General features: G+C 50.7%; 1 protein-coding gene across 2 annotated transcripts in view; it reads right to left on the reverse strand.

The window, feature by feature from the left end:
- MYH9 (myosin heavy chain 9) overlaps nucleotides 1-27003 on the reverse strand; it is a 103563-nt gene that overhangs the window by 5687 nt on the left and 70873 nt on the right. For both annotated transcript variants that reach the window (XM_004373814.2, XM_023729038.1), the window contains exons 12-34: nucleotides 26397-26549; nucleotides 25227-25400; nucleotides 23360-23533; nucleotides 21021-21135; nucleotides 17681-17874; nucleotides 17233-17354; nucleotides 15946-16015; nucleotides 15193-15353; nucleotides 13830-13938; nucleotides 12666-12797; nucleotides 12046-12252; nucleotides 11423-11560; nucleotides 9563-9686; nucleotides 9128-9299; nucleotides 8272-8484; nucleotides 7785-7929; nucleotides 5787-5993; nucleotides 5477-5581; nucleotides 5037-5189; nucleotides 3478-3726; nucleotides 1140-1352; nucleotides 754-966; nucleotides 322-483 (exon numbers count right to left, since the gene is read on the reverse strand). In XM_004373814.2, the coding sequence (XP_004373871.1) occupies nucleotides 322-483; nucleotides 754-966; nucleotides 1140-1352; nucleotides 3478-3726; nucleotides 5037-5189; nucleotides 5477-5581; nucleotides 5787-5993; nucleotides 7785-7929; nucleotides 8272-8484; nucleotides 9128-9299; nucleotides 9563-9686; nucleotides 11423-11560; nucleotides 12046-12252; nucleotides 12666-12797; nucleotides 13830-13938; nucleotides 15193-15353; nucleotides 15946-16015; nucleotides 17233-17354; nucleotides 17681-17874; nucleotides 21021-21135; nucleotides 23360-23533; nucleotides 25227-25400; nucleotides 26397-26549 (3705 nt within the window). The remainder of the gene's footprint in view (nucleotides 1-321; nucleotides 484-753; nucleotides 967-1139; nucleotides 1353-3477; nucleotides 3727-5036; nucleotides 5190-5476; nucleotides 5582-5786; nucleotides 5994-7784; nucleotides 7930-8271; nucleotides 8485-9127; nucleotides 9300-9562; nucleotides 9687-11422; nucleotides 11561-12045; nucleotides 12253-12665; nucleotides 12798-13829; nucleotides 13939-15192; nucleotides 15354-15945; nucleotides 16016-17232; nucleotides 17355-17680; nucleotides 17875-21020; nucleotides 21136-23359; nucleotides 23534-25226; nucleotides 25401-26396; nucleotides 26550-27003) is intronic.

Here is a 27003-nt window from a genome sequence, read left to right on the forward strand (position 1 = left end):
GGAGCAAAGGGGACACAGGGACACCTCACCAACAGGAACGCGCAGCTGGTTTTTAGCCTGACGCCATATTTCCAGCTTAACCATACACAAACTCATCAATCTTACTGCAACCTAATTGCAATATTACTGCAGGAAAAATTGCGTATTTTGTTTCCACTCAACCTGTGGGCCTGAGTCTCCATCTGTGAAGTGGGGCTAAGAACACCCAAGATCTTCCTCAGAGAGCGGAAAGCAGGCAATTCCAGCATGCACCAGCCACCCAGGGCTGATTCCAGTGCCTCCTGTGGGCAGCTAGATCCAGTGTGGCCGGCTTGATCTCACCTGCAGCTTCCGAAGCTGCTTGATGGCTTCATCTCGGTTCTTGTTGGCTGAGTCGATGTGGGCCTCCAGGTCCTTCAAGTCCATCTCCAGCTTCTTCCGCGCGGCCATGGCCATTGACCGCTGCTTCCTTTCATCCTCCAGCTCTGCCTCCATCTCGCGCACCTGCAGAGAGAGGCTGACGGCTCAGAAGGCTGGGCACAGCACAGGCTGTGGGGTTCACAGGGCCTCTAAAACCCAAGGAGGGTGACTGACCATAAAGGCCCCAACAGAGCAAGTGACTGATGCCCCTGAGACGGAAAAATGGGAAGAAACAATATGTGGAGAATGACGCAGGTAGAAGTAGGAGAAGAAAGGACACCCACCAGGACCCAGGGGTGGTCCTGGCTACCCCTGCCCAGCGACAGGGAAGGCCTGTCCAAGGGCCGTGCGCACCTGTCGAACCAGCTGCTTCTTCTTCTCCTCGCTCTGCTCGTCACGGCCCTGTAGGTCCCGCTCGAACTGGGCCTTCATGGCCTGCAGGTTCACCTCCAGCCGCAGCTTGGCATCCTCGGTGGCCTGAAGCTCATCCTCCAGCTCCTCCAGCTGGGTCTTCATCTCCTCCATCTGCTGCTCCAGGGCCCGCTTGGACTTCTCCAGTTCATGAACCTAACCCAGAGAGCCTGGTCAGACCAGAGGAACCGGAAGGCCCCTAAGGTCCACTCACACCCTCGCCCTCTGTGATGCCCCACCCAGAAGAACCCAGTCAGGCCAGAGGGACTAGCAAGCATCCAAGGTCCGCTCACACCACTCAGCCCCCTCCCACCAGGCTGGACACGCACACTCTTGCCGACATCGTCCTTGGAGCTCATGAGGTCCTCCATCTCCGTGCGGAACTGCTTGTTGAGCCGCTCCAGCTCTGCCTTCTGCTCCATGGCCTCCTCCAGGGCCCGGGCCAGCGACAGCGCCTTGGTCTCCTTCTCTCGGGCCTCTGCCTCGGCCCGGTCACGCTCCTCTGCATACTTGGCAGAGATGGTCTTCTCCTCTGCCAGGAGCTGGGAAATAGATGGGACTCTGTTATGGTCTGAACTGTGTCCCCCCAAAATATGTATTGAAATCCTAATCCCTGTACCTGTGGATGTGATCTTGTTTTCGTAGGATGGGTCATAAACCTAATCTCTTCTGAGTCATAAAAAGGTCAGAATAAACAGAGACACACACAGGGGAAGACACCATATGAAGACAGACAGACGTGAAGGTGCATCTACAAGCCCAAAGATGCTAAAGATTGCCAGCAGCTACTAGGAGCTGCAAAAGACAAAAAGGACCTCCCCGCAGAGCTACATCCTGAATTCAGGCTTCTCACCTCCTGAACTGAGAAAATAAATCTCTGTTCCTTAAAGCCACCCACTTGTGGTATCTTTTGTTACAGCTGCTCTAGAGAATGAAGATAGGTGCCAGAGGGCCCAGAGCAACGGATTCTTAGAAAGAGCTGAGCCTGCTGACTATAGGCAGCATGAAGCAGCCAATCCATACCCCCTTGGGAATGAGACTCCCCCAACCAGTGCCAGGACTGAGAGGAGGGGGGCCCAAAGAGAAGCTCAAGCTGCCTGAGGGGCTTGGCAGCACACACTGGTCCCAAAAATGACACACACCGTCCAGTGTGTTCCATCACCAGTCAGGGGCAGAGATTGTCTCCATGACCTCATGGTAAAGTCAGTTTAATCTCTGTCCATGAGTAATAATAACATCGTATGTCACACAGTGCCCCTTCTGTGAGGGCCTGCAGGAAGCGTTTCTCTCGCCCTCAGAGCCTGGGAATGCTTTGGTCCTCCTGAACAACTGGCTGGTGTTTATCCTGAAGAGAACATGAATCTGCTGCTTAGGAGTGCATTCTCGTCTGTGGCTCTCCTCTGACGGTGGCTTGAATTCCCCTGGTGTCCATTCTCTGCATGGGCCCACCCCGGCTATATTTTATTTTCCCACCTTCTCAGACCCTTTGCCCCAATACCTCAATTATTATTACGGGCCTGATAGTAAATTATTTTAGCATTGGCAGGCCTTACGGACTCTGTAGCAACTGCTCGGCTCTGTCATTGTACCACAAAAGCTGCCACAGACGACATGTAAACAAATGAACATGGCTGTGTTCCAATAAAACTTTATCAACAAATAAGGCTTTGACCTGCAGGTTGTAGTTTGCCCATCCCTAATTTATTCTATTTTTCTATCCTGCCCACTGTCTGCATCCCTGAAAGCTGCTTTAGATCTTTTGGAATAAAGAAGAGATATAAACATATAAACAAAAAAATTTAATAACAGTAAAACAGGTTCATTATAGAAAATTTGGAAAACATAAAAAAAAATCAGAAAGGGAAAAAGTCACTCCTAAATCCAGCAGATTAAGATGCCCTTCTCCAGGAGAAGGAGCTGGACTACAGGTCTAATTGCCCCCACCAACTACTGCCTCCTTTGTCTTGAGACCAGAACTGAATGGTGCCTGGCTCCCATTACTGAATGTTTTGATCAAGGACTCAGTAGCTGGATCCTGATCAAAAGGCGGCGGGGGGAATGTGGAACAGAATTTACTATTTTTGTGGAATCCAGACTACTGGATCCACTGAGACTGGAAGACCCCTGAGATAATCTTTAAACCTTTAACTGAAACTATCCCCTGAAGTCATCTTTAAACGAAACAACAGTTTAGCTCAATTAGTAAAGAACATTTGCCTGGAGCACTGTGCTCTTTTAAAGAATTATGTATATTTGATCAAATTGACAACAGTAACTGTAAAGCACAGATGAGACGTTTAGGGGGCAGTGAGTCTAAGTTAATGGTGGTGAAATAATTTGGGAAGAGACAGCAAGAATGGTGACATGACATGTAATGTAACTGAATTGTACATGTAGAAACTTGAATGAATGTACATTATGCTGTGTATATTTTCATCAAAACGAACAAACAAAAAAAGACACCCTATTCCCATTGCTTTCCTTGCAGGCCCCCAACAAGCAGGGCAACAAGGGGACCTTTAGGGTCTAGTCCCCGCAAGGCCTCCCCACTGTGCTAGGTCTGCCAGGGTGAAGACCAGGCTCCACTCCTTTTACAGTGGCCTTTGCCTTAGGCTGCGTCACTGTAGCGGAAGGACATGAGCAGGACAGAGCTGAGCCACCATGCACCTGGTCAAACTTCTTCTGCTTCTTCTCCAGGTTGGAGACACTCTGCCGTTGGTGGTCCAGGTCCACCAGCAGGTCATCCAGCTCCTGCTGCAGCCGTGTCTTGGTCTTCTCCAGCTTGTCATAGGCGGCCACCTTCTCCTCGAAATGCTGGCTCAGTCCCTCCAGGTCCTTCTGGAGCTTTCTCTTGGCTTCTTCTGTAGTCTCCAGGCATCCCAGACCATCCTCTATCTTCTTCTTCATGTCGCTCACCTGGGGAAGGAGACACCCAAGATGGCACCTGTTCAGGTAACACGCTCGTCCCTGGAAGCTGGCCTACTACACTGTGAAAAGGAGACCAGGGTGCCAGCTCAGTTATGGCAATGACGCCCCAAGTCACTTCCCTCTTCAATGTGGAGCAGGAAAACGGAGTTTCTGCAAAGGGGCATTTGCCTCATGCGTGGAGCCCAGGGGAAGGTTCCAGTCACGGATCAGCTTTGGAAGGATTCCCAGTAATAATCCACACCAAGCCTCTCATTTTATGAAGACTGAGGCCCAGAGACAGGGGCCACCTCCCTCACTACTCCCCGGGAAGCAAGGCTGGGGCTCCCCAGGGATGCCTGTGTGCTGGAGGCAGGAGGAGACCACAAGGTATCCATCCTGTAGCCCCTTCTTGTACCTGGAGAAAAACCTACACCCACATGGACACGCTGGCTACTCCTACCCAAACTTTGGAACAGACTGTTAACCCATCCTGAGTGGTTCAGATCTTCTGACCTGGCACACTGAAGTCCCAAGTAAAGATCTTAATATTGACCTTTTGACAGTCTAGAGAAGCCTATGGGCTTCTCCTCCCAATAACATTTTAATATGCATAAATGATATAGGATTGGAGTCCCTGAATGGTACAGAAAGGGTTAAATGTTCGACTACTAGCCTAAAGGTTGGCAATTCAAAACCACCCAGGGGCGCCTCGGAAGACAGGCCTGGCAATCTGCTTCCGAAAGGTCACAGCCTTATGGAGCAGCCCTATTCTGCACACATGGGGTCGCCACGAGTCGGAATAGATTTGATTGCCAACTAACAACAACAGCATACAGGATTCCCAAGTAAACCAATTCTAGAAAAATGCAGTTGTCACAATGTTTTAGCAACACTGAGGCACAGTGATCTACGTGCTTCTTCAGTAACTAATCCAATCACAAGCTCAGCGGCAGGTCAGGGGAGGACAGTTCTGGAGCAGTGACGCACACAGCAATGCTCCTACAGCCCTGCCACAACAGTTACGTGATCAGTGACTTCTACTGGTGAGAGGTACTGCTACTACTACATAGTTGACATTCACAATGAGAGAAAACTCTGAATTGCAGCAAGTTCATAGGTCCCTGAACTCCACCTGTGGGCCCAGGCTAAGGGGCCCTGACTGGGGGAGGCGCCCAGCCAGAGAGCAGCATGGGTGGTCCTGACGGATGGGGCAGTGCCTCCAGTGCCTGGGGCAGCACCTGGCTGGAAGCTCCCAGCCTGCAGTCCCCAACCCATTTCCCGAGCCCCAGCCTGGGGAGTGTCACTGGGCAGCACCACACCTGGGCGTGCAGGGTGGCGATCTGCTTCTCCAGGTTCTGCTTGGCCTCCTCCTCCTCCTCCAGCTGCTCCTTGAAGGAGTTCTTCTCATCCTCCATCTGCTTCAGCTTGGTGCTCAGGCTCAGCTTCTGCCGGTTCTCCTCCTGCAGCAGCTCCTACTCTCAAGACAAGAGGGGGTACGGGTGTTCAGGGGAAGCCAGGCCAGGGGACGCAGGGTCAAAGCCTCACGGCACCCATGCCCTCAGCAGGGCAGGGAGCGAGCCCTCTCTGATTTAGGGAAAAGCCTTGCAAAGGCCTGGTGGGGAGCCACCCAGAGACTCTGGATGAGAGAGAGGTCATCAGATGAGCTGTCGTGGAAGCCCGGGGTCTGGCAGCTGAGGCCACAGAGCACAGGGTTCTCCCAGGAAAGGCCGGGCGGAGGGTGCCCGGCACTGCCCCATACCTGAGTGTCCTGCAGCTGGGACTCCAGAGCGGAGAAGTCCTTTGTCAGCTTGCTGGACTTGCTGTCAGACTGACTGAGAAGACTTGTGACATTGTCCAGCTCAACCTACACAGGGGCGGGAGAGACACAGGACCATGAAGTTGACCATAACTGCGTCTGGCCTAAGTGGGCCTAAGTCACCAGCTGAAGCACAAAGGCCTCACCTGAGTATAAGGCAAGAGAGAAAGCAAGGGGAAGCCCTGGAGATCTGGGCCAGGATGGGGGACCTGCTGAGGGGATGCACCCAGTCCGGGTCCCAGTGGAGCCTCACCTGCAGCTTGGTGACCTTGTCGGCCAGCTCCGTGCGCACTCTCTCGCCCTCATTGAACTTCACCTGCAGCTCCTGCAGCTGGGCCTCCACTTTCTTCCGTTTGTGCTCGGAGTCCCCCTTGCCCTGCATCAGGACCTTCACCTCATTGGCCAGCTCCCCTCGCTCGTTCTCCAGGGTCTGCTTCGCCTTCTCAAGGTTGGCTTTCACCTTGGGGGGAAGGAAGCCAGGAGGTAGAAAGGGGACCTGTGCCCTGATACCAGGCTGGCTCTTCTAATGGCACTGTAAGAGCTGCCATGTACAGATCCAGAAACTGCCGCCTCCAACAGCAAAATTGACGCTAGGCACATTCAAGGGTTGCAAAGAGCAGTGGAATCGGAGGGTCCGGCCCGACCTGCACTCTCAGCCCCTCACCTCCCCACCTCTAAAATAATCCCTGCCTAGCCTCCCTCACTGGGTAGAGGAAATGTTCTGGTATAAGACTGAGATTGAACTGTGTTCCCCCAAAATCTGTATTGAAAATCTTAACCCCTATACCTGTGGATACAATCTCATTTGGGAATGGAGCTTTCTTTGTTATGTTAATAATCAGTATAGAAACCCAAAACCTGTTGCCATCGAGTCAATTCTGACTCATAGCGACCCTATAGGACATGGTAGAACTGCCCCATAGGGTTTCCAAGGAGCGGCTGCTGGATTCAAACTGCCGACCTTTTGGTTAGCAGCCGAATACCTAACCACAGCACCACCAGGGCTCCATTATCAGCGTAGGGTGTGTCTTAAACCAATCACTCTTCAGCTATAACAAGAGCAGATTAAGCAGAGAAGCCAGGAAGCACAGCTGAAGATCATCAAGGAACAGAAGACTAGAAGCTGAAAAGAGACAAGGTCTTATCCCTAGAGCCAGTGCCATGAATTTGGACTTCTAGCCTCCCAAACTGTTAGCAAATAAACTTCTGTTCATGAAAGCCACCCACTTGTGGTATTTCTGTTATAGCAGCAAGCTCTAAGAAACTAAGACAAAGGCGTTGTTGCTGATGTTATGATTTTAGCAACATTATCATAGGATGAGAGAAATTATCACTGTTTATAGACTTTTAGTAAAGCCTCTGAATGTTCTCTTTAAAGTAATGATGTAATGTGCTTTCAAAAATGATTAAAGCAGAATTTACAAAATAAATGCAACAATCCTATTCTAGTCTACACTGATGAGGCCACGGGGTCACTGACAAGGTAAACTGGACCCCGAGTGAACGCAAAAGCACGCTGGCTGAAAACAGCTGAAGAACAGAGGAAAGCTTTAACGTGCACATAGCTGGCCGATATCAAAGGGAGACAAACAGACGACGTATGTTTTAAAAAATATTCTATAGGTTGCCATATGGGAGTGGCTGCCGACACACGTGGCTGTGAGTTGGAAGCCCCGAGGAAGCAGAACTTGTTCTGTTAAGGGACTCCCCACCATCAGCTGCCTGAGTGAGAAACCAGCTGCGACTGATGCCACCAGGGTTTTCCAAGAAGACCCTGGCCAACCACTTGATGGGGTAGTCTAGAGAGGACCCAGGCTTCAGAAAAGGGACCACTATGGCCCTATGACACTTAGTTTCAGGGTTGCTCTGATTCCTTGAAACTTTCTGGTCTAGCAGGTTGAGTAGAATAATAATGATAATATATTAATAACAACTTATTAAGTCCTTATAATCTAAGTGGTTTACAGGTATTATCAACTCATCCATTCCTCACATAATGATATGAGCCAGGACTATCATTATCGTCTTTTACAGATGAGGAAACTGAGGCACAAGTTGCCCAAGTCACAGAGTCGCTAAGAGGTGGGGCCTGGACTCAGACCCAGGCAGACTGATGCTGGAGCCGCTCTGCTCTGCAGGACTGGTGAAGAGTCCACATGGCCCAAAGGGCAGCCAGTCTCGGGAGGACCTATCCCTGAAAGCAGCCCAGCCCCACCTGCAGCCACGGTGCCTCATGGAGGAGCTCACATACCCGCTTCGTCTGTTCTAGTTGCTCTGCCAGCTCCTCCACGGCCTGGGAGTGTTTCTGCCTCATCTCCTGGATCTGGGCCTCATGGGTCTTGGCCTCCTCCTCAAGAGTCTTCTTCAGGATGTTCACTTCCTGTTCACGTTTAGACCTGGACAGACAAGTGCCCTCAGAATGGAGGCCAATAACCATGGAAACTCTTCTGCCCATTGGCCTCCCTCCTCATCTACTTATCCTACAGCCCAAGCTCCAAGAATACTTTGTATCCTTTCAGCCTTAAATCCCACCCCTGCCGCACCCCAAGCTGTGAAGTGGGTTTGTAACTAGGTCTTCTACAAAGTAGAGAGAAGCTACTGAGGAACCATCACGCTCCACGTTCTGTTACATAATGATAATGCCGCTGTGTGTAGTCTAGGCCAAGGCCTCCCCTTTCCTGGACCACGCCCTTCACACACCATCCTCTGTGATTTGGCCAGTCAAGCCCACAGCACACCTGAGTTCCTGCTGGGCGGCTGTGGAATCCAAGGTGTCCTCCAACTCTGTTTTCAGAGCCTCCAACTCTTCCCCAAGGTCCCGCTTCTGCTTCTCAGCTTTGTTCCTAGAAGCACGCTCAGACTCTAGGTCTTCCTGGAGTTCAGAAATCTGAGATTCCAGCTCCCTAATCTTCTTCAGGGCCATGTTCTTCTGGGCAGCTTCTTCCTCCACTCTGTCAAAGAGATCAACAACACCAGGATGAGGCCATTTTTACCTTCAAGAGCAGCATTTGCAGAAGACTATTAGAGAAGTTCAGCCAAACCTGCTCCAAGTAGGCATAATCATAGCACTTAGGAGCTCCTCACGGCAAAAACAACATCTGAGGCAACCAAAAAGATTTAAGGGCAATACCACTTTCAGAATTGGGAAACTTTATAGAGGAATCAACTTATTTTCCAAAGTAAGATTCAGAATTTTAAACAGCAAAAATAATTCTAATGTGAAATGAGCGGGAGTGGGGGGAAGCAGGAAATAGAATGCCATGGTCTGTGATGACTGCAACTAAGTTAAAATACAAATGTGGCACTATAGCCAAGAAATTTAAAAAGCCAAAAAAATGAATTCTTCCAGAAAAGAAAAGGGCTGCTGTGGTTGGGTGATAGTTTTGGATGACTTTTTTTTAATTACAATCAATTAAATATGTAAAGACAGAGGGGCCCTAGACTGTGTGTTTAATGAATAGAAAAGTTGTCATGAAAGTGGCTTTTAAGGCAATAACAGAGTATGCTTGCAGCTCACTGACACACCGAGAACCAAGTGTAATCAAAGTGCTCCTGTTGGCTATGTCACCACTGGCTGGTGGTCTGGCCCCTCACCTGGCCAGGGCAGCGTGGAGTTCCTCCTCTTTCTTAGCCAGCTGCATCTTAAGCTCGGCAATCTGAGCCTGGAGCTCAGCAATCTGGTCATTAAGGTCCGTGGAGTCTCCCTCCAGCTTCCGGCGGGTCTTCTCCAGCTCTTGACGCTGCTTCTCTTCTCTTCGAAGGCGCTCTGAGAAGGAAGGAGGGGGAAAAGACAGGAAGGTTTGGTTTTTAAACATTCATATAAAACGTTCAGTATATAGTTCTTATAAAATAGTTCTTATAAAACATGTAAGGTATAAAGAATCAGGATACACAAGCACTTGTACCCAACACCTAGATCAAGGAAAAGAACATCACCATTAACGTCCGAGTCCTATATCTGTCTCCAATTCCATCCCTTGACCTTGCCTGTGTTCCAGAAGGTCTGTTCCTGCCCACTGCCCCTCTTACCTTCCAAGTCAGTAATCATTGCCTCATGTTTGTTCTTCAGCTTGGCGAGGCTCTTCGATTTTTCCTCCTCCTCTGTAAGGTTGGTGGTGAACTCGGCTATTCTGTCTTCCAGTAACTTCTTCTCCTGGGGGATGGGGAGAGATAAGATTTTAGCATTAGTTGAGCGAAGAACACCATAACTCTCCTCAAAGCATGGCACCCCCAGAAATTTAGAATTGAATGGAGAGGTAAGGCCTTAAACACTTGATCAAGTTCATCAGGATTTCCTGGACCAAAAGGGTAATTCTGAAAGAGCACTGCTGTTGTTAGCTGCTGTCAAGTTGGCCCCTGACTCATGGCAACCCCATGTACAACAAAACAAAATGCTGCCAGGTCCTGCACCATATTCATGATTGGTTGTGGATTGGACTGTTGTGATCCATAGGGTTTTTATTGGCTGATTTTTGCAAGTAAATCACAAGGCCTTTCTTTCTGGTTTATCTCAGTCTGGAAGCTCCGCTGAAACCTGTTCAGCATCATAGTAACACATAAGCCTCCAATGACAGAAAGTGGTAGCTGCACATGAGGTGCATCAAACCTGGGTCTCCTGCATGGAAGGTGAGAATTCTACAACTAAACCACCAATGCCCCCTTGAAAGACGGCTAACTCTCCTGAAATAACCAGATAAGCTTCCTTAGGATCTAAACATAGTTAAGGCCCAAAAAGAGAAAGCCCTCCCTGACCTGTGTTACCCCTATGGGCTCAGTTAAGAAAGGCTTCTGGGTGACAGCTAGTGCTGGTGAGGAAATTCTGGCACTGTCCCTTTAAGAGGCACCACAATGGCGCTTACCTGCGTTACCTCACCACCCCTACACCTCCCATTCATCCACATGTTAGCCGTGACTCCTCCCCATTCCTCACACCCTCGAAGCACCCCCCAAAGAGTCCCCTGGGCTGTTCTCACTTTCTGGAGTCCTTGCTCAGTAGGGCCCCCCTATGATACTGACCACAGAGCCAGCCTGTAATAAATCACACTATCACCTCACAGCATCCCCAGACAGGCATCATTCCCACCTCCTCACCCTCTGGAGAGGAGGACGGCATCCTGGCACTGTCCTTCCTTCTCCTCCAACATGTGTCCCACCTTTTATCTGCTCACTAGGGCAGATGTTAACAGGACACAACTCAGTTCCCAGAACAAACAGCCAGTCACCTCAGAGACGGCTGAAGGAGGAGCACTACGTACCCAACACCGAGCCACCGTGGTTCCTGGTGAGCATCACTGGTGCCGGGCACGTTTAACATTACAGGTGGCCGATGGTAACAGCTGAGGCTTTGCTCTAGAAAGTCTCAGGTCTCAAAACGCTCTTAAAAGGTTTTACTACAGAGGAGAAATGTCAAAGCCTTTCCTCTGGACCTCATTCATTTATGAGAAAAACAAACCCAAACCAGTTGCCATCGAGTTGATTCTGACTCATGGAGACGCCATGTGTTTCAGAGTAGAACTGTGCTCCCTAGGGTTTTCAATGGCTGCGACCTTTTGGAAGTAGACTGCCAGGATTTTCTCCTCAGGCAGCGCTCTGTGGACTCGAATCTCCAACCTTTCTGTTAGTAGCCAAGCATTTATCATTCACGTCACCCAGGGGCTCCACTTATGAGAAGCAACCCTTCGAATAGGACCCCAGTGCCCAGAAGCCATGGGACCCCCAGGAAGAAGAACCCGCTACAGAGCAGGCACCTCAGTGCTGTGGACAGGAAGAGCCCGGAAGGTCCTGCTGTGAGCCTGGAGCTCAGCACTTCAGGGTAACCACTGGCTCTCAGCCACTCCGAGCACTGCCCGGACCTCCCGCCACCAGATGGCCGTGCACTGAGGTTCTCACCTTGGCCAGTTTGCAGTTCTGGTCTTCCAGGATGATCTGGTCTTCTTCCAGCTTCTTCAGCTTGGCTTCCGTGGTCACCTTCTCCAGCTGCAGCTTCTGGCGGGCACTCTCCTCCTCCTCCAGCTGCTCCTCCAGCTCCTACCCCCAAACGAGAGACACTGTGAGGAACAGTAGGCTCCCAGCCCAGAAGCTGGGATGAAATTTGGCCCAATCGCTACTTCCGGATACACATATTTAAAATTAGGGTCTGAAGGGACAAGACCCCTGGTCCACTTTCTGGTCACTTGTTCTGAAGGGCTTCCTTAAAGAGCTTCCCGCCAGTGAAACAGGTAGGAAGCAGTGTCCAGCCCCTTGCTGACCACTCTCTACTCTCCAGACCAGCCAGAGCAGGGACTGATGGGAGGGAGATTAAACTGGCTTTGATGCTGCATGGGGCAGCGCTCCTCTGAGACATGTGTGTTAGAAATAACCACCAAAAAAAGAGACCCTCAAGTGGACAAAAGGGTGAGGAGTTGGCTCATCAGGAAAATCCTGATTTCTGTGTTCTCTCTGGTCCTTGCATCCCCTTGCCCATTTCCGAAGCGCCCAGCTCTGCCCCATCCTCTGGAGGAGGAAGGGGTTACCTGGATGTTCTGCTGCATCTTCTTCTTCTCCATCTGCAGGTGCTGGCAGCGCTCTTCCTCCTCCTCCACTCTGGCCTCAAGGTCATGGCAAATCTCTTCCAGCTCCTGCTTCTTGGCGGTCAGGCGGGACCGGAGCTCCTCAGCCTCGGCACACAGCTCTGTCTCCGCCTGGAGCTGCTCCTGCAGCTGCAACTTCTCCGCCATGAGCTACAAGGACATACGGAAAATGCCAGCTCCTTGTAATCTCCACACACCGCCCCAGGACTGATGCTCCCTAGCTCGGGCTCCCGCAGAGAGAGGAACATGCTGCTGACCAGCAGACGAAGACTGACTTCCATCTAGAGAAGACCTAAGCTCCCAGGCACTTTCTAAACACCATGTCCTTTATCCGTCACAACTGCCCCAGGAGCAACTCAGTCCCCAGGAAATGGGCTGAGAGAGATCAAATGGGAGGACTGGGGCTTGAAACAAAGATTCATGATCTTTCCATCCCATCTCTCTACATCACATAACCCCCAACAGGGTCTACAGAATTAATAACCAGTTTTCTAGAGTTAACACTCGTTGCTCATTGATGCCCAGCAGGTGGCAGCACTGGAAGCCGTGGCACAGAAACCCACCTGAGACTGGAGTGTCTCCAACTCGGTGAGTCTGCTCTCAGCTGCCAGCTGCTTCTCTCGGACCTTTACCAGCTCCTCCTCCTTGGCCATCATCTCCTCCTCCTGCCGGCTCACCTGCAGCAGCGGCTTGACCTAGGAGATGGGAGAAGATTGAGACATGCTCAGCTGAAAGATGCCTGCTTCTGCTGTGAGGCTTGCCCACCTCCCTCTCGAAATACAAGATCACAATAGGAAGGGGGCAAAGAGACCCACTGTGGGCAGGAGGTGCAAACTGGCACAGTCCTTCTGGAAGTCAATTCGGTGCTGTGTGCCACAGGCCTCTGACCCACTAATTAGATCTCAAGGAAACTATCCCTAAGTGTGAAAATGTTCACAGCAGCATTGTTTATAATAGCAAAAATCAGGAATGACGTAAGGAGCCATCACTGGCAATGTAGCCACATAAATTATGAACCGTCCTCTAGGGAACAGCACATGGTGACTTTAAAGAAATGATGTGCATGAAGGAATCTTAAATGAAAAATGCAGAACCCAAGACTGTTTATGCAAATCAAATCTCAGCTATGTAAGAACGTATGTGGTTTATACAGCTGAGATTTAGAGGGAGTGGAAAAAAAAGATTAGGAATAAATATTGGAACATCCACTGCCGTTCGCTTGGGGTGAAGGGATTAGAGGTGAAATTTTTATTTCCTTCTTTATGCTTTTGCTAGCCTAACTTTTTGAAATAACTCCAAAAGCAGCCTGAACCTTAATAATAGATTTATTTTTTAAGGCCAGGGAGGGCCCTCCAGCTGTGTGCAGACTCTGAACCAGTGTCCTGGGGCTTCCTGGAGGCCCATAAAGCTGCCCTGCGTGGCGACACTGGGCCTTGACATCGAGGGAGATGCCCTTTGAGCCATCCCCATCCCAACCCAAGAGCAGACGGGCCTGCCCACCCGGAACAACTGCCACGGTTCTGAGTCCTCCTGACTCCTAGGGGGCAGAGCAATCGTGGGCTGAGCACGACTGCCAGGAGGAGGCCAAGGCAGAATGCCCACCTCCAGGGCAGTGGGACCAACGCTGAGATGAGTCCGAGGCCTGCTTGTCCCCGACTCGGGGGGCAGCTGAGAGCGTGCATGGCCCCTGGCTGGACAAAGCAAAGGCAGGCTCTACCAGGACCTACCTTGGTGAAGAGCCGCCACCACTGCCAGTTCCGCAGCTTGAGGTAGGCGGCACAGTTCCTCTGTAAGACCTTCATGGCAGTCAGCTGCTGCTGTCGCTTGGCAAAGGCCCTGCAGGGAGGGGGAGGAGGGCACACTCAGCTCCTCGGGATGGGGGGCTCTCAATCCATCCTGACCCTGCCCCTATCCTGTCACTGTCCTGGGGACCTGCTCTGGCCTGGGGCAATTCAAGATACAAGCTGGCCCTGGGTTCAAGTGCTACTCCTCCTACTCAGGAGCTGAGCGACCCCAGGCAAGCTGCTGACCCTCAGAAGGGGACAGGCCTAGCCCTCCCACACCACTGGGCTCCCCTTGGCTAGCCCACAGTGTGAGGCCTCTGTTAGCACACGGCACAGTCTAGTCAAGTGTGAGGAGTAATTACAATCACCAGGCCTTAAGTCGATCTAGGCGCAAGGTGACTTTGACTCCAGCATCCCAACCTTCACGCCATCCACTAGCTGATGTTTCTCAAAGGTGGGTGTTACGGATTGAATTGTGTCGACCCCAAAAAAAATGTGTTGTAACTCCTAATCCCTATACTGAGGCTGTCATCACGATTGGGAACAGGTTAATGAGGCCGTAACAGCATAGGGTGTGTCTTAAACCAATCACTTTTGAGATATAAAAGCAGATTAGGCACACAAGAAAGCAAGCAAGAAAGGGGGAAAGACAGATGCCTCGAGGAGATTGCTAGAGAAGCTGAAACAAGGATCTTCCCCTAGAGCCAATGCCCTGAATTCGGACTTCTATTAATTTCTATTCTTTAATGCCACCATGAGCGGTATTTCTGGTGGGTGTTAAGGGGTCAGCAGGGGGGGCTTTTGGATACACGTAGGCTCCACTTATTCCAACACCACAAGCTCAGGTTCTGTCTGTCTCCCAGGAGTTCAGAGCTCATGCTGGAGCACGCGTCTGGCTGCAGCTACCGTCCCACAGCAGGTGAGCCCGACCCCAAGGGTGTTGCCCAGGACCTGAGGACGGCCTCCTGCCCCGGCAGCAAGGACACTTTGGGCACAACCAGGCTTGGGTGCTGTCCCCACACGAGGCACACGGCGAGGAACACCAGCAATGGGAGAGTTTGGGGAGGCAAAGCCCTGCGCAGCACTACTGCCCCCCTCCAGCCATCACTATAAACCTCAGTCGGAAATGCCTATTTATATCCCTTGGAGGCACAATCCAGGAAGCAGAGGGGACAGGAGGAGCTGCAGGGCCTTCCTCAGACAGACGCCTGATGGGCATTAAGGTTCCCCAGACCGCAGCCTCCCAAGTGCTCTCAGGCCAGGAGGGTGGGGGAGGGCCACGAGCGGGGCTGTCTCGGGAACTCACTTTCTGGCCAGGTAGCCCCTGCAGCAGGCCTGGAAGCCGATGATGACATCGGTGATCTTCAGGTCCCGCTCCTCCTCCAGATGGGCCAGCACGCCAGTCCGGAAGAAGACTTTGCTCTGGCCAATACGGTACAGGTTGCTGTCTAGCTCCAGGGCCTTGATCTAGGCAGGAGGAGAGCAGGCTGTTGGCCACAAGCCACCATGGGGGCCTTGGAGGAAGCATCTGAGAACTGTCCTCCAGCCAGGGGAAGTGGGGAAATGGCTTGAGTGGGGTTTTATCCCACCTTGGCCAGTAAGTCACTGTGTGCCCTTCATTCATTCTCTGAGCATGCAGAGTGCCTACTGTCTGCTCAGCACACACTAGGGCTGAAGAAGGAGAGAGAGACAGAGACGCCAAGACATGCAGACCCCGGGGGCTCTGGGCCCGCCGTGGCACTCTGGGCCTGCCTCCTGCACTGCTGCAAGCTGGCCCGCCCACCATTCTGCAGTGCACAGTGCACAGGAGACATGAGCAACAAAGCCCCACGAGGCTCCATGGGGCCACGGCTCTGGTCTCCTCCATGTGGTGCTGGGCCCACACGCTGTCCACACTGTCAGAGGGCTGAGAGGGTAGCTGCTCAGGGCACCATCAGTCAGAGCTGGAGCACTGGAAGGGGCCACACAGCATGGATGTCCACCGATCAAAAGGGCATGCATCCAATCGCACAGACAAGGGTCACCCGACCAGAAAGGCTGAGACGGCCGCCTCACTTACCATAAGCACACACGCCTGCTTCCCATCCATGAAGCCCTTAGGGATGGAGTTCGGAGTCAGGATCTCGTATCTGAGGAAGAAGAGAGAAGCCTGGTCATCGCACCCCTGGCTTACTGTGCATCGTGAAAGCCCCACGTGGCCTGGAATATACGTAAGAGATTAGGACCATCCATCCAGTGTTGTAGATGGAGAAGCCTTTCCACAAATTCTCCTAAGAGAAAAAGCCCTTTGGCAAATCTCATCCTGTTCTTTTCCTGGCTGGACGGCACGAGGAAGGCTTGGAATCATCCAGAAAATGAGCAGAAACTCATGTTGGACTATTTAAATCACTCAAGGGGGAGCTTTAGGTTGGGCTTTAAAAAAAAAAAAAAAAAAAAAACCAGTAGCCAGGAGTCCATACTGACTCATGGCGACGCCATGTGTGTCAGAGTAGAACTGTCCTCCATAGGGTTTTCGATGGCTGATTTTTTGGAAGTAGACTGCCAGGCCCTTCTTCCAAGGTGCTTCTGGATGGGCTTGAACCTCAACCTTTCAGATAGCAGCCGCGTGTGTTAACCATTTGCACCACTCAAACAAACAAACAAAAAAAACCCGTTGCTGTCGAGTTGATTCAGACTCATAGCGACCCTTCAGGACAGAGAAGAACTGCCCCAAAGGGTTTCCAGTGAGCAGATGGTGGATTCGAACTGCTGACCTTTAGGTTAGCAGCCAAGTTATTAACCACTGCGCCACCAGGGACTCCTAACTGCCCAGGAGTCTCCTCTGCAACCTGGGACGGTCATGCGCACATCCTCCCTGGGAGCCCCGGGGAGCTGCTCTTCAACGGGGACAGTCTACAAAACGAAGGGCTGCACCACAACAGCAACTGGCACTACACAGTCACCAGGCCAACAGGACAGTGTCCCCAGTGTCTCTGCAGCCATGGCAAGACGTGCGGTGTTTTACTACCTTAGTTTCCATAAGCTCCTTTAGTGCTCAAGTCTCTGGCTGATGCTTGTTTTAATTTCTCCTCGTAGCTCCTCTACCATAGCAAATACACCAGGCCCTCACTGTCAGTAGGAGTGAAAGTCAACTGCGATTACCTTCATTTAACTATAAAACAGGGAAACCACTTCTCACGTAGAGGACAGAGCAGAGAAGGAAGGAGGGAAACGCCAGCCAGACCTCGACTCCCGCGGACCACGGAAACAGCCGCCTCAGCCAAAGTCACTGCCGGGATCTGCCACCTCCGCAGCTCCCACCACGTGCAGCCAGTCCCAGGAGAGGTGGGCTGCAGCTGGTGCTCACCTCTGCCGGAATTCCTGGAAGACCACCCTGTTGGGGAAGCCCTGGCGGCAGATCCGGATGCCCTCCAGGACTCCATTGCAGCGCAGCTGTTCCAGCACGAGATGGGGGTCCAGCTTGCCAGCCTAAAAGGGAGAGAACGCATGCATGGGGTCTCACTCCTGTGCCCGTGAATGGATGGAGACTGCTGGGCGGGCCCCTCTGACCTCAACGGGCAAAAGCCAAAGGAAGCCACTGCAGCCACGGGTTTAGACAGCTGAGTTAAATGATTCAAGTCTAGGAGAGGCTACAAATGAGACAGTGTAACCAACCAAAAACCCACAGCCTATCTGCCGAGAGTGCTGTGAGCCAGCACAGACAGACTTAAAGCTGGCTCCTGTGTGCAGCAGGGGAGGAACAACTTCTACTCGGGGAGATGGATGAGAGCCGAATGCCACCAAGCGGGCCCCACCTTCTTCTCGTGGTTGGGGATGATGCAGCGGACGAAGTTGGGGTTGGTGTTCCTCAGCGTGGCCATGAGCTTGGCCAGCTGCTCCTTGTAGAGCTGCCCCACCGTGCGGAACATGCCCTTGCGAGTCTTGAAGGCCCCGGGCAGCGCCGTCTCCGACATGCCGGCCACCTGGTCCAGGCCGATGATGCGGTCCACTGCGGAGACGACACACAAGCATGTGAGCACCGGCTCGTCCAGCTCGGGGCTGAGCAGGCAGGAGAGACAGATGGACACGTGGATGGGAAAAGAGGAGAGACAGTATGGAACAGCAGGACTCTTTTTGCTTGGACTCTACACGCGTGCTAAGATCACCCCCAGATGTCGAGCAAACCTGACCATCTGAGCAGGGCGCAGAAAAGGGGGAAAGACTGCAAAGCCATCAGGCTTATTTCTCTTGGGGGATGGTGTATCTGTGAAGGCTAACTTGTCGGCCTGACAACTCCCTGCAGCCCACTTCAGAAGCTCCTATTCCCAACGAGGTACAATAAAGCCAACAATATGCTTTGGAATACAGAGGGAGTTGCACTAGCCTGACTTTGACCAAAAAAAAAAACAACAAAGAAAAAACCCAATCCATTGCTGTCAAGTCAATTACGACTCATGGTGACCCCATGTGTGTCAGAGTAGAATTGTGCTCCATAGGGTTTTCAATGGCTGTGACCTTTTGGAAGTAAACTGCCAGGACTTTCTTCCGCAGTACTGCTGGGTAGGTTCAAACTGCCAACCTTTAGGTTAGTAGTTGAGTGCAGACTATTTGCACGATCAGGGCTTCCTAGCCTTGACTTTGAGATGAGAAAACTTGACTTTATAGAATTATCCTACAGTCCTATGGTCTCAGTTGAAAAAAAAATCAGTGTCTGGAATTCACATCGACTTTCACCTAAGAGCACTGGCTTAGAAGTCAGAAGGTGGGAAAGCTAAAGCTACCCTGCGATTGTCTATGGGACTCTGGATGCTTCTCCCTCTAGCTGGAATCACCCCAGGCAGCAGTGGTCTCTAAATCGGGGACCTGGAGCAGCACTTGGTAGTGTTAGAAATGGAGAGCGCCCAAGAACCGCTCCTGACAATAAACATTCCAGAGCTGAAGACGTCATCACGCTCCTGCGTGCTGCTTCCTCTCCTAGCTGACAGGTCTGTAGCATCTACATCAACCCACAAAGGGAGCAGCCTCATCACTGTGGCTCGCTTCCAGCAGCGATGAAACAAACGGCTTCCTCCAAGGCAAAAACAAACAAGCAAGCAAACAAAACCAAAGTGGGCAGCGACGTGAGACCAGTCTGAAGCCAGAACTAACATTAAGTTTGAAGCCTTCCCCGCTGGGGGTGAAGTTAAGACTTCTGTGACAAAGCCTGTTTCCCATTCTTGTGACCAGATCCTTATGACTGATCTTAAGACAGCAAAATGGGCAGAAGCTGGGAGTGAGGATGGAAGCTTTGAGCCAACCGATTAAAATGTGACGCATTTTTTGTCTCACATTATCGCTGGAGATAATGTCTTGAAGTCATGTTGTGCTTACTTTTTGTATGGTGTATATTGTTTCCATCTATTTATATCAGTAAGGAGCTCTGGTGCTGCAGTGTTTAAGTGCTGGGCTGCTAACTGAAAGGTCAGCGATTTGAACGCGCCAGCTTCTCCTCAGGAGAAAGATGTCCCAGTCGGCTTATGTAAAGATTACAGCCTTGGAAACCCTATGGGGTAATTCTACTTGTTCCTTTATGGTCACTTTGAGTCAGAATTGACTTGATGGCAATGGATTTTTATGTTTGTTTTGTTTATTTACTGTCAATATGAGGAATCCTGGCAGTGTAATGGTTAAGCGCTCTTCTGCTAACAAAAATGTTGGCAGTTCGAAAACATCCAGCAGCTCTGGGGGAGAAAATACATTGCAATCTGCCTCTATAAAGATTACAGCCTCGAGAACCCTATGGGAGCACTTCTACTCTGTCACACTGGGGAGCTATGAGTTGAAAATTGACTGGATGGCACCTAGCAACAATTGTCAATACATCTACGTCTATATTTTCAATCGATCTCTGCCTATGTGTGTCTGTATATAGCCATGTCAATCTATCTCTACTAAAGGGTATATCTTGTAGACTAATACAGTTGACTTCTACTTTTTTAAATGTATTCTAAAAATTTCTGCTTTCTGATAGGTGTTTTTATTCATCAGCTATTAATAAAATATTTGCTATGGCTGGGGAAAAAAAAAAAAATGTGAGGCATTTTGGACCTCACACACCCACCACGGGCCGATCTGAACTGGCTCCCAAAGGTTTCCTGGGAGTGGGTGGCTCAGGCGGGAAGGTCGAAGATGATCCCGCGATAACCGGTCATTTTAGGTGAGCGTGTCCTCCACCCAGGAGGTGCAGCCCAGACAGAGCAGGCCTGCGCCGAGAGCTTGCAGAACGAACGCACACACGCACGTTTAGCTTTTAGGTGCACGTACAGATGGCAGCTTGCACGACACCTAAACCTCATGCCAAGACATCCATGCCATTCAAGCAGTGAGACACCACCTTCAGAAGACAGAACTCTGAGGAAGACATGGATTTTGCAACAATTTCTTTCCTTATAAGATATATACCATGAAGTCCCCAAATATCCAAACACAGCCCCCCATCTTCCTATTTTCTGCAGGCCTGTGATGCGTACAGCAGGGAGGAGCCTACCCCAAAGCCCACGGGCAGATCAGGGATGAGGGGCAGTCAGGCAGGGGAGCCGGGGGTGGGGCGAGGTGGGGTAGGGTGAGGGCCTCAGCAGAAGCAATTCTTGCACAGCCTGGGATGCACCACACACACGAGACCCCACTCGGGGCGACCAGTCACCTGATTCTAGGTGGAGAATAGGAAAGCGCTGATAGAAATAGGCTCTCTGAGTGCTCTGCATCTCTGCAACAGAGAGGTTAAAGCAAAACCAGGCAAAGGAAAAGGAGAAACCGACAGAAACCATTAAAAAGAAAAACTCCAAAGCAACCAGCTTGCCAAGGGGTAGAAGGTGGAAATGCAAAAAAGCCCATGGACTGGAAACCTAGCAGAGGGCTCCGGCCGCCTGGTCACATCCCACACTGGGGAAGCACTGTGGGGTTTGTGGCCGGGCAAGCAGAAATGACTGCTGTGCATGCTACTCAGGGCACCCCCACCCCCTCTTTCGGTTCAAGGAGCCACCTCTCTCTCATGTGAGTGACCGAGGATGGAAAACAGCTGGCTTGTTTGAAATGAGAAGCAGGCAAAGGGGAGCGCCGCTTGCTCTGTGGCTAGACCCACGGCAAAGGCGGGGAGGCGGAGGGCAAAGGGCATACCATCCTTCCACAGCTCTGAGACGAACTTGTCGCAGGACTGGTGGAGCAGCGTGGCAATGTTGTCGTTCAGGGGGTCCATGTTCTTCATCAGCCACTCGTCAGCCTTGTAGTCCACCTGGAAGAGCCCAAGGGGTGAGCTGGGGCTGCCCTGGGGATGGACACTCTCACAAAACGACCCCGCGAGTGGAAAAGTTAACAAACGTGAACACTCTTGGAAATGATGAGCGATAAGGGCAATGGCGTATCAACAAGCACATTCTCTAAGGCATGACATAGCAAAGTAAAACGTTAAACACAACACGATACCCAACAATACAGGGCTGGCTAAGCAAAGGGATTTGTGCCTACAGGATAGAGTGTTCCATGCTTATTTATTAATTTATATTTTAGGTAGTATAAATGCAAAGAAAAATCCCGGAAAGACGTATACTGAGATGTTAATATTCCCTTTTGAGTAAAAAAAAATAAGTAATTTTTGCTTTATCATTTCAGAACGTCCAAGTTTTCTCTAATGAGCACATATTATTAACTTTTTTGAAATACATTCTTAATAACACAAGTAATACAACTTTATGTCTTCAGTATAGAAGGTCCCACAACAATACAAACAGAGCAGCAGTCCCCTGGGCCTCTTTTTCTAACCCAAACCGCAGCCCAGAAGTAACCAGTTCTCACGGCCAGTGGAGTCTCCCGGCACCTTTCTGTACATTTACATACGTGTGCATGGCTGTCAGTAATGAAGCATGTAATGCTGGTTTCTTTTCCCTAGAGCCAGACGATTCCCGATGTGAAACTAAAGGCCGCAGAACCATGTGATCTTTCTGCCTTGCACAGCAGCCACCCCTTGTCCCTTTTTGCTGTGGCATCAAGGTCCGGTATGTAGAGACCCTACAGCGAATTTCATCATGCATTTCCCCACAATGGGCTTTTAGGGTGTTTCCAATTTTCTGCCACTATAAAAGGACTATGATAAAAACCCTCATGTAGCGTCTCTGTGCATGTGTACTACTTAAAGGTGGAACTGCAGGCTCCTGCAGTATCACCTCCAGTAATTGTGTAAACAGTTTGTGCTGTTATTGTTATTGTTTTAATGGGTGGTTGCTATGGGCTGAATTATGTCCCCCCAGCAGACACGTTGTGGTCTTAATCCCAGGTACCCGTGAATGTGACCTTGTCTGGAAATAGGGTCTTTGCAGACGTTATCGAATTAAGATGCAGTCATACCGCATTGGGGCCAGCCCTAATCCAATGACTGGTGTCCTTACAAGAGGGAAATTTGGGCACAGAGGGACAGAGGGAGAAGGCCACGTAACAATGGAGGCAGAGACTGGAGTGATGCAGCTACAAGGAGCGCCAGGGCCTTCAGATTCCCAGCCTCCAGAACTACGAGAGAATAAATGTTGTTTTCAGCTACCCAGTTTGTAGCACTTTGTCACAGCTACCGTGCGAAACTAATGCACTTGTTTTGTGTTGAGAGTTGCTTCAGTGGCCATAGTACTAGATGCGCTGAGCACAAGGCCAGGCAGTGTGGGGACACCACACAGGGACACTGGGCAGGGACTGTGGGGTGACTTTGGCCATCACAGATGCAGGAGACTGGGCCCCACCCTGTCTATCATACGTTCGGATGCAATTAATTGTTAGGTACTTCACACAAGGTACACAGAACATGCTGCAAAAAACCAGCTTTAATCTAAGTCCGTGCCTCTACGGACTCGGGAACCTGCTCAGTTAGGTTTAAGCCCCAGTAGGGGACATGTGGCAATGTCTGGAGACATTTTTGGTTGTCACAACTAGGGAGAAGGGTGCTACTGGCATCTCGTTGGTAGAGGCCAGGGATGCTGCTGAACATCCTACACTGCACAGGACAGCCCCCACCATAAAGAATTATCCAACCCACAATGTCAGTAGCACTGAGGTTGTGAAGTGCTGTCCCAGAGCACTGATACGTGCAAAACACTGGGCCCCACAGCTCATTCAGTACGTGTCACCCTGTGAAGAAGGCGGTCACCCCATTTTCCAGGTGAGGTTAAGTAATTGGTCCAAGGCCACACAACTTATGAGTGGTGGAGCTCTAACTCCAGAGCTTGTGCTTTCAGTACAAATCTCACTTCCAAACAGTAACACAACTTTACAATAACCGACCTGACCATGGTGGAGGGCTGTTGCAAGAGTCTAACAAAATGTAATATGTGAAGGTGCTTTGCAAAGTGGAGGAGCTGTCATTACTGTCACTTGTCACATTAGCAGATGAGTCACTAGGCAAGAATGGTGCTTGGCCACACCCTCCCAGGCCACCTGGCTCCATCCTGGAGAGAATCATCTCCATCCCTCCTCACCTTGCCGGCATAGTGTATGATGCAGAAATCAGCTTTGTCCTTCAGCTGTTTGGGCTTCTGGAACTTGGGGTGGGTGCCCTGCTCCTGCATCACCTTCTCCACGAAGCTCTTGTCAGTGGCTTTGGGGAACCAGCACTCCTCATCCAGCAGAGCCAGGATGCCCGGGGGGCCTGCCTGGAAGAAGTAAAGCATCGGGACCTGGTGAGCAGGGTGCGGGAACAACTCCCTCACCCACTTAAGACGCTGAAGTTGGGTTAATCAGACAACCAGAAGGTAAGCCATGTTCACCCCCAAAATAAAAAGAAGCACTCTAGAAAGCACTTGATATAAGAATTCTAATTTAAAAAGAAGCCTCTGGGGTCTAAGCTGTGGCTGATACACACTTAACCCAATGGCCCAACATAGTGGGATTATCCACCCAATGACCCAATGTAGCAGGGTTCTCGACCCCATGGCCCAACACAGAGGGGTTCTAAACTCAATGACCCAACACAGCAGAGTCTCCGCCTTTAGTGAACTGAAAATCACCTGGTGGGTCTGATGGAACGTGCAGATGCTCTGGCCCGCACAGGTGTGTCTGGGGTCTGCCCAGGAAGCTGCCCTCAACAGGTATCCTCACGATATCCTGACACAGTACGGAGCCCAGTGCTTCACTTTGGAAACATTGCCCTCCACCCTCCATGCCTGCACAGCTATATGACGAGAAATGAGATTTAGAACAAGCCCCCTGAGGAGAAGAAAGAGCCCAAAGACCTTCAGTACCCAGAACGTGTGAGACAAGAAAGTCAATTCAGACAGTGCAGGCAGACTGTCTGACAAGAGTTGAAGCCAGATGGGCTCCTGTTCACTGGAAAGGTCAAGTGATTTAAAAAAAAAAAACCCAAAAGTAAACGGTCTTTTTGGATCGTTTCAACCACCACCCCCTTCTTAGTAAAACTTTCACAAGGAACAAACTTTTTCCTAGACCTTCTGATTACTTAATAATTTAATGTAGCTCTGGCATACATATTCTCAAGCAGCTCAGGATTCTGGGAAGAACGTGAGTTTAGTTCATTTAACTATAATCAAGAAGGAAACCAGAAATAGAAACAGCTCAAAACCAAAAAAAAACACCAAACCCGTTGCCACAGAACTGCCCCATAGGGTTTTCCAAGGAGCAGCTGGTGGATTCAAACTGCTGACCTTTTGGTTAGTGGCTGACCTCTTAACTACTGCACCTACAGGGCTCTAGAAACAGCTCAAAGAAAAAAAACCACAGCTCAGGCTCCATTAAAGAGCACCACCCAAACCTAAGGCACACAGAGATGACCCAAATGCCACCTGGCAAGAGCTTTAAATGTGAACCAACAAGCAAAGGGAAATGGATTTCTGGCTATAGCCACCCTCAAAGAGCTAATGCTGGAGGGCAGAGGCTCCAATGACATGGCCGTCCCGAGAGGGAACAGGTGAGCTTCGGAAGGTGCACCTGGGAGAAGACACAACCCCAGGGCCGCAGAACACATAGTCTCTGCTACAGGGGAAGTATCTGGGGACAGGACTTTACTACATAACATCATGCCTGTTTCTTTAGGACAAAGACATGCTTGTGGAGTCTACCCTCAGGTGGATGCCAAGTGGTCTATACCCGGGCACCACCATGTGCCACCTGGTCGGCAGCTGGGCAAGGCTGGCCTGCAGCTGCGGCCCAGCGCGTCTTCTCGGAGGGGCTCCAACGGCTCCCAGGCACCAGATCTGAGCTCCAGAGTTAATTCCTCCAGGTGGCACCCGACAGGAGGATGAACTAGACAGCGCTGGTGCTCAGGAGCGGGACCCCCAGGAGGGAAGGGCAAGAGGCCAAGGCTGGGACCACGGCGCGCTTGGCTCTTACTGGCTTCTCGATGAGGTCGATGCAGGGCTGCAGGTCAAGGCCGAAGTCAATGAAGTTCCACTCGATGCCTTCGCGCTGGTACTCCTCCTGCTCCAGGATGAACATGGTGTGGTTGAAGAGCTGCTGCAGCTTCTCGTTGGTGTAGTTGATGCACAACTGCTCGAAGGAGTTCAGCTACAAGGAAAACAAACAATGTCACAGAGATGCCAACCCTCCAGGTAAGAGGCCCGGAGACCCTTGGGAAAGGGGAGCAGGGCAGGTGTTCAAGAAGGACCACCTGGGGCACCTTCGACTCTGGGTGGTGAGGCAGCCTTCCCTCTATCACAGCCAACAGCAAGGACTCTACACTATTGGGGGCCCAGGGACTTCTCTAGCTATCTGGGAAGACCCTTCTCAGAAGAATGTTTTTAAATGCATAATGCATAGGAGACAAAGGAAAGGAGCGATGCTGAAATACAATTATCAAAGTATTGTGACAGAGTCATATATCGGGCTCTTTATGAACAAGAACAGCGGGACTTAATAACTTCCAGAGTTCCTAAGTAGAGATGGGCGGAAGTGATATGACAAGACCACTTCAACAACCGTAATCCGACAGGAAAGATCTGATTTCTGCTGGTGATAAATCACAAGCACTGCTGGGACAAATGTGGTTTGTTGCAGCTTGCTCAATTCACAACTGAAAGAAATGCTAAGTTTCACTGAGAGGTTAGTGGGGAAAAAAAAAGATGAAGATGTAAACTGTCTCCCATGCAAGTTCATGCATGATTCCTCTGAAATCTACCAGGGGCCCAGGTTAAGAACCTTGGGTCTACAGTAATTACCAGGTGGTCCTACCAGACCTCAAAGTCCTTATGGGCAGGGACGGTGCCTTGTCCCAGTACTCTGCTCGAGAAATATTTGCTGGAAGAATTAATAAATAGGAAGCACCCGCCCATGAAGCCTCTAAGAACATGAACTGTAAGGTGCCATTCTCTGTAGCACTTCTGGTTGGCAACGTGCACTCTTGTTTAGCTTAAATACACCCAACGGATGTCTTCATCCTCAAAAGGAGATGGCCAACTCTGAGGGCTGTGGGACCAGGGGAAGAGAGAGGACTCCTGGCCCAAGGAGAAGGCAGCAAGAGGCTAAGGAGGCAGCCGAGGTGGATCACAAACGGAGGAGGCTCACATCGAAGATCTCGAAGCCAGCAATGTCCAGGATCCCGATGAATGAGGCACCCTGCCTCTTGGTCTTGTCCAGAGCCTTGTTGATGCGCAGCACCAGCCAGCGGAACATCCGCTCGTAGGTGGCCTTGGCCAAGGCCTCGATGGCAAAGTCAGCCTGGGGGGCAGGAACACCAGCAGGAGGCAGGGAGATCAGATACAAAGAGCCTTCCTTAAAACTCTCCTGCCTTTTACCCCCATCATTTCCCTTCTGGGGCCCTTCCCAGAGAAACAACCCCAAATACGGGGAAGAAGCTTCCTGCACAAACATGTTCACTACAGTGTTATTTATAGTGATACAAAATTGTAACAGACTAAATATCCAACAATATGGGTATAGTAAACTTACGCATCTGCAAAGATCTTTTTTTTTTTTTTTAAATAAAATGTTGGGACATACTGATGTGTTTACAGAATAAATGATAAGATGTCTGAGATTTGCTTCAAAAAACCAAATAAGTTGCCACTCAGTCAATTTCGACTTACGGAGACCCCATGTGTTTCAGAGTAGAACTGCACTCCATAGAGTTTTCAATGGCTGCGACCTTTTGGAAGTAGCCAGGCCTTTCTTC

Source organism: Trichechus manatus, unplaced genomic scaffold (genome assembly GCF_000243295.1).
Source record: "Trichechus manatus latirostris isolate Lorelei unplaced genomic scaffold, TriManLat1.0 scaffold00027, whole genome shotgun sequence".
NCBI lineage: Eukaryota > Metazoa > Chordata > Mammalia > Sirenia > Trichechidae > Trichechus > Trichechus manatus.